Source organism: Hemicordylus capensis, chromosome 2 (genome assembly GCF_027244095.1).
Source record: "Hemicordylus capensis ecotype Gifberg chromosome 2, rHemCap1.1.pri, whole genome shotgun sequence".
Classification (NCBI taxonomy): domain Eukaryota; kingdom Metazoa; phylum Chordata; class Lepidosauria; order Squamata; family Cordylidae; genus Hemicordylus; species Hemicordylus capensis.
In genome coordinates, this window is record NC_069658.1 from 422,400,863 (window position 1) to 422,407,343 (window position 6,481).

The window sequence follows — 6,481 nt, forward strand, 5'->3', positions numbered from 1 at the left end:
AGAAGACCCACCGCCGTCAAGGACCCATGCCCAGAGGCTGCAGTTGGCAGAAGAAGACTGGCACGGCCCTGCCGGCCACACGCAAGGTGAGGTTGGGATCTGTCCCTCCATTGGACCTTTTGGACATTCCTCTCACTGAACTCTTTTAACCAGACTCTACCCAAACCCGTAGGAACTTGCATACAGTGCTTTATTCTCTCTACCATTGCAACCACACATTCGTTAGTACGCGGCCGTGTTTTATCGGGAAATTCTATTCACTGTTGCTTTTGTAAACCATATGTTAAACATTCTCTAATAAAAGTCATTCTCTGTGTAAATAAAATCTACTCCTGTGCATGCTCTACTGGGCATGCATACATGCTGGGTTGTGCTGTGCACCCGATGTTCAGTGTCTTGATCCTTCCATAAAAACAGGTATCATCATTAAAGCATGCATGGGAAAGTGAATTATTAAAATAATTAAAATAATTATTAAAATAATTATTTTTAAATCTTAACCAAACCTACATTGCAATATCTATCCATCTATATAACGTTTTCTACCAATTTTAATGTTATGGCTTCCACAAAGAATCCTGGGAATTGTAGTTTAGTGGGTGGGAGTGTTGTTCAGTAAAAACCCCTCACTCCCCTTTGCAGTCCCAAGGGTTCCCTCAGAAAAGAAATGGATATTAAAGCAATTTAAGTCCGTCGTCGAGATGCCCATTATTATGTGTACCCTGGTTCTTCTGCTGTAAAAGAAACAGCTGCACAGAACACTGTCTGGCCAAGGCAAGGCTGTTTTAAAGTTTAAGCCAAAGCAGATGTCTTTCATTTCTGCCCAGCCAGGCCTCGGAGCTGCCTTTTCAGCGCCAGTGAGTAAACAGGTCGCTGCTACTTTAAGAGAGAGAGGACTAGGGTGGATCCCGGCTAAAAAAAAACCGGATGCAACAACTTATGAAAGAGAACGCAGGTTTTTTTGACCAAGTTGGGCAGCGAGGAGAAGATTCCGAAGAGAGGGGAGGTCATCTCTGCTGCGATGGTGCTGGTCCCTCTGCTCCGAGGGTGCGTCCAGCTCCTTACGCTGCCCATCCATGTGCTCGCCTTCCTTGGCGTCTGGGACCCGCTTTGTAAAACCACCTTCCCATATTTCATGAGTAGGTTTGCTAGGCTCTACAACCAAAAACTTCACAAGGAAAAGCAGCAGCTCTTCAGCAACTTGGCAGACTTTGCTGGTGCTTCGGAGCCGCTCTCCCTGCTCGAGATCGGCGCCGGCAGCGGAGCCAACTTCCAGTTTTACCCACCGGGCTGTCGGATAACCTGCACGGACCCCAACCCCAACTTTGAGCAGTATCTCCTGAAGAGCGAGGCCGAGAGCAAGCACCTTCACTTCGAGGACTTCCTGGTGGCTTCCGGGGAGAACCTGCATCAGGTGGCCGACAGCTCTGTGGACGTGGTAGTTGCCACGCTGGTTCTGTGCTCCGTGTCCAACGTCCAGGCTGTCCTCAAGGAGGTTCTGCGAGTACTCAGACCGGTAAGTACGGAGAAGTGCTGCTCAGTCCGGAGAGGCACTTGTTCGAGCACTAGATCTCCTCCATTGGGTGGAGGGGATAAATACGGTATTTGCCCGAATAGAAGATGACTATGAATTTAAAGACAACCGCCTTTAAAAATGCAGGTTAAATACAAATTATGTATGTATTTTCCCAAAAGGAAGAGGACTCTAAGGTGATCTCCCCAAAGAAGTTGGAGGAAACCTAGTCTTGGACTCGGATAAATACAGTAACCCGTGCTCTGGCCCTTGCAGCAGGGAGGTAGTGATGGCGGAGGTTAGGCTGGAGAGGAGGAGCTCATGTTTGTATTTCTAGGCCTTTTATGGAAGAGCAAAAGACATCGGGAGGGAGAGGAAGCTGGTGCATGACCCAAAGCACAGTGTGGTAGGGCTTGAAGAAAAAGGGAGGAGGAGAGGAGACATTTTGCCCACTCTCAGAGTTTTTTGTTGTTGCTCTGGGGGTGGGGTGTGTGCGCCTGTGTTAGGACCTTGCTTGCTTCTCTCTGATTTTCATTCCCCCACCACCACCACCACCTTGGCTCAGGCCAGAAAAGCTATTTATTTAATTAGTCTATGCACACTTACCAGCAGCCCCAGGTCAGGGCTGAAGTCTATGCCAGTGGCCTAAGGCTTCCAAGATGGTTCTCCTATGATCTGGGAGGGTGGGGGAGCAGTGAGGAGGAAAAGGAAGCATAATGAAATGCTCTTCAGTTTTAGATTGTGAGCCTTTCGGGGACCGGAACAGAACCATCTTTTAAATGTATTTTTCTATGTAAACCGCTTTGAGAATTTTGTTGAAGAGCGGTATATAAATATTTGTTGTAGTAGTAGTCATCGTAGCTTTAGCCAAACCATGTTTCCCTTTGCTCCTAACAGTTGCTAAGGGGATTATTACGAAAAGTAAAGGAACTGGATCCCTTCTGTGTTTAACTCCCCCTCCCCCAATTTGAGCACTGAATAGAACTGAGCAGTTGGGTTATAAACCTGCTCTATTTCAAAATGTGCAGGCAGGATCTAAATTGGTCCAATCAAAACGATCCCAATTGTACTGAAAAAACATGAATATCATAGACTGTTAATGAAACCACTGTTCATGGTTTGGCCTCTGTGAACCACAACAGTGATATTCATACATACGTGGAGGCATACACATGATCCCATACTGGGTAAAAGGGTGTGCTCGTGCCCTTTTATCTGGGTAAAAGGTCAGGTAAATTTCCTGGGAGGCAGTGCCGCTGAGGCAGTGCCAGGATCAGCTTCAATCCTACACTTTGCATACTTTGCACAAGCAGCCCTACCCACGTAGGGCTACTCATGTGAACAGCCTCAGTGTGTAAACCAACATGATCTAGTATTATGTATTCCAAAAGGAGGAGTTAGAAGTGTTTTCATATACAGTATTTTCTGTAAGTTGCCTTGAGCTGGATAAGAAAGGTGAGATATACTTTTTAAAAATAAAACTCAGATCCTTCAACACAACTCTGTTACTTCCAGCAACTAAAACACCTAGCTTCCTTTTAGGCATAATATAACATTTTAAAGACACCAAAAGGATAATAAATGCATTTGGGCGGGCAGGGGGGATTGTTTTCCATTGAGAGAAACTGCTTTCTGCTCATGTTGTTGTTTATCCCTGTTGTTGAATCTTACATTAGGGAAAGGTGGGAGTGGAGGGAAGGAAGATCTGAACCAGGTAAGGTGCTGTCTTCCTCCTGAGATGTGCTGGAAGAATGCCTAGCCCAGCTTTTAGGGGCATTCCAGCATCTTTCTTTCAGCTGTGCCTTGCCTGATCCTTTTCTATAGCCCCCTGCCCTCTTCTCAGCATCCCTGGCCCTAACATGGGGTTTCATGATTATATTACACTTGACAAACATGGAGAGCATAGATAGACCTTAAAGGCTGTTCTCATGAGCAGCCTAAACCAGGCTAGGGCAATCCAGCCTGGGTTAGGCTGCTCGTGTGGTGTGCCAGGATCCACACAGGTCCCTGGCACTACCACTCAGCCTAACCCTACTGTTCTTAGGGTTAAGAACCTAGGGTTGGGCCTAGTTCTTAGCCGGGTTTAATGGCACAAGCACGCTCTTAACCCGGCTGCCAGGGACATGTGTCTCCTCGGGTTGGGTCACAGAAATGAGCAACTAAGTGCCCATCTGATGAAGGACTCCCCCGATGCACTGCGCTTGGCACGTGATGCATTGTGAGATTCCTGGAGGCCAGGGAGCATTTCCCTGGGCTCCAGAATGCCTCATTGGTCAATCATGTGTGCGGCGGCACAGTGCTGCCACAAGATATGATGACAGCCAACATCCTAGATGGCTTAAAGAGGGGTTTAGATAAATTCAGAGGACTGCTTTTGTCTGGTGGCTATAGGCCACCACCAGCCTCAGAGGTAAGATGCCTTTAAATACCAGTTGCAGGGGAGCTACAGCAGGAGAGAGGACAATTCCTCCCCTCTTGCCTATAGGCTTCCCAGAAGCATCTGGTGGGCCACTGTGTGAAACAGGATGCTGGACTAGATAGGACTTGGGCCTGATCCAGCAGGGCTGTTCTTATGTCCTGGATCATCTAGGTCAGGCTTCCCCAACCTACAGCCCTCCAGATGTTACTGAACTACAATTCCCATCACCCACAGCTACAACTTATTGTGGCAGGGATGATGGGAAATGTAGTTCAGCAACATCTGGAGGGCTGCAGGTTGGGGTAGCCTGGTCTAGGTTAAACTCTGCCTTCCCCTCACCCTCCCTCCCAAGCCCAACAATTGTCTTGTCTATCTTATGTAATAAATGCTAAATTGAATTTTCCGTTGCAGGCTCACTGAATGGTTTTTAATATATCATTAGGAACCAGTTTGGGGCAACTGTCAATTAGGCTCTCAGTGACAATAGAGTTCTCATGTTACTTTGTTACTCCTGAAGCATTTGTAAACGTTTTACTTGATGTTATCTTGCCCTACTCTTTCCAGGGCGGTGCTTTCTATTTCTTGGAGCATGTGGCTGGTGATCGATCCAGCTGGATCTACTTCTGGCAGCAAATCTATGACCCCACTTGGAAATATATTGGAGATGGGTGTTCTTTGGTAAAAGAGACTTGGAAGGACCTGGAGCATGCGAAGTTTTCCAAACTGAACCTGCAGCACATAAATGCCCCATTTAATTGGACCCCAACTCGTCCCCATATTATTGGATATGCCGTGAAGTGATCACTCAGCTTTTGTCTCTTCCTTGGGAAGCACCCCTTCCCAGGCAGCAATCTTAACATCCAATCAGTAGCTAGCTCTATCCAGCTGACTGCCCAAGCAATTAATGCAAGGAGTGAAATTCACAGGAAATATGAATATGAGACTGCATTTGAAAAGTCTTCAGAAACTTCAGCTAGTTCAGAATATAGTGGTCAGCTTGTTAACTGGGACTCACCTGGTTATTTCATCTTCACTAAAAGATCTTTTGGGGTCCCAGTCAGTGTTCCCTTTAAGGCGTGCACATTTCTTGATGTTCCCTCAGTCAATTTTAGATCCCACTTGGGTTGAATAGGAAAGGTCCCACTCTGAATGCATGTAGTGAAACACTTGATACTGCCGCTCAGAAGAAAACTCATTCTGCACACAGATGAAAAAGATTAGACAGAACACTGGTCTCAGTCTGTTCCCGGAAACACTTAAAAGTGCTGGCTTTGCCTTCCAAAAGACCCAATATAGGTTTAAAGGTAAAGTTGTGCCGTCAAGTCGGTGTCGACTTCTGGCGATCCCAGAGCCCTGTGGTAAACAGGAGGGGTTTACCATTGCCTCCTCCCACGCAGTATGAGATGATGCCTTTCAGCATCTTCCTATATCACTGCTGCCAGATACAGGTGTTTCTCATAATCTTGGGAACATACCAGCAGGGATTCGAGGTTTAGAGTACCTTAAATACAGCTTCTCTCATACAAAGCAGGTAAGATCTAGGGGTGTGCAATTCAGGTTTTTGGGTGATTCGGCTCGGACCCGAACCGAATCACCCCTGTTCTGTTTTGTGCCCGAATCTGGGTCACCCGAATCACCCTTGATTCGGTTCAGATTCGGATTCAATCCGAATCCGAATCGATTCGGGGGTAAAAAGGGGCCCAGGGGCAAAATTTTTGGGTGGGGTGGTAGTGCCCAATGGGTAGAGTCTACCACCCCAATTTCAGGGGGATTGGGCAAAGTCCTGATTTTTGGTGAATTTTTGAAGTTTTAGTGACTTTGGGGCAGTTCGGGGGCATAGCATGGGATCTGGGCAAAAGGAGTGGGGTGGGGTGGTAGTGCCTAATGGGTGGAGGCTACCACCCCAATTTCAGGGGGATTGGGCAAAGGGCTGATTTGTGGTGAATTTCTGAAGTTTTCATGTCTTTGGGGCAGAAAGTGGGGCCTGGGGCAGAATAGTGGGGTGGGGTGGTAGTGCCTAATGGGAGGAGGCTACCACCCCAATTACAGGGGGTTTGGACAAAGGGGTGATTTTTTGAGAATTTTTGAAGTTTTAGTTACTTTGGGGCAGTTTGGGGGCAGAAAGTGGATCTGCCCCAAAAGAGTGGGGTGGGGTGGTAGTGCCTAATGGGTGGAGGCTACCACCCCAATTTCAGGGGGATTGGGCAGAGGGCTGATTTTTTGGGAATATTTGAAGTTTGGGTGTCTTTGGGGCAGATTGGGGGCAGAAAGTGGATCTGCCCCAAAGGAGTGGGGTGGGCTGGTAGATAGTGCCTAATGGGTGGAGGCTACCACCCATCCCCAATTTAAGAGTGATTGGGCAGAGGGGTGAATTTTGGTGAATTTATTTTTATGAGGTTTGTCTTCATAAGGTGAAGTGTGCTACATTGATTACTTCCTCATATTATTCATAGTAATTGAGGTGTGAAAAAGTGAAAGTGGGGTCATGAGAGTTGTTTAATTGAAAAAAATCTCATTTGCTATGATAGAATGAGAATTCACACCTCAGA

At 46.9% G+C, this 6,481-nt stretch overlaps 1 protein-coding gene across 1 annotated transcript; it reads left to right on the plus strand.

Annotated features, from left to right (window-relative positions):
• The first annotated feature begins 862 nt into the window (after window positions 1-862).
• LOC128341898 (putative methyltransferase-like protein 7A) lies at window positions 863-5,780 on the plus strand. The gene is made up of 2 exons (XM_053288544.1): window positions 863-1,516; window positions 4,497-5,780. Exons 1-2 carry the CDS (start codon window positions 1,022-1,024, stop codon window positions 4,731-4,733), a joined length of 732 nt encoding a protein of 243 aa, XP_053144519.1. The 5' UTR covers window positions 863-1,021; the 3' UTR covers window positions 4,734-5,780.
• Window positions 5,781-6,481: the final 701 nt, after the last annotated feature.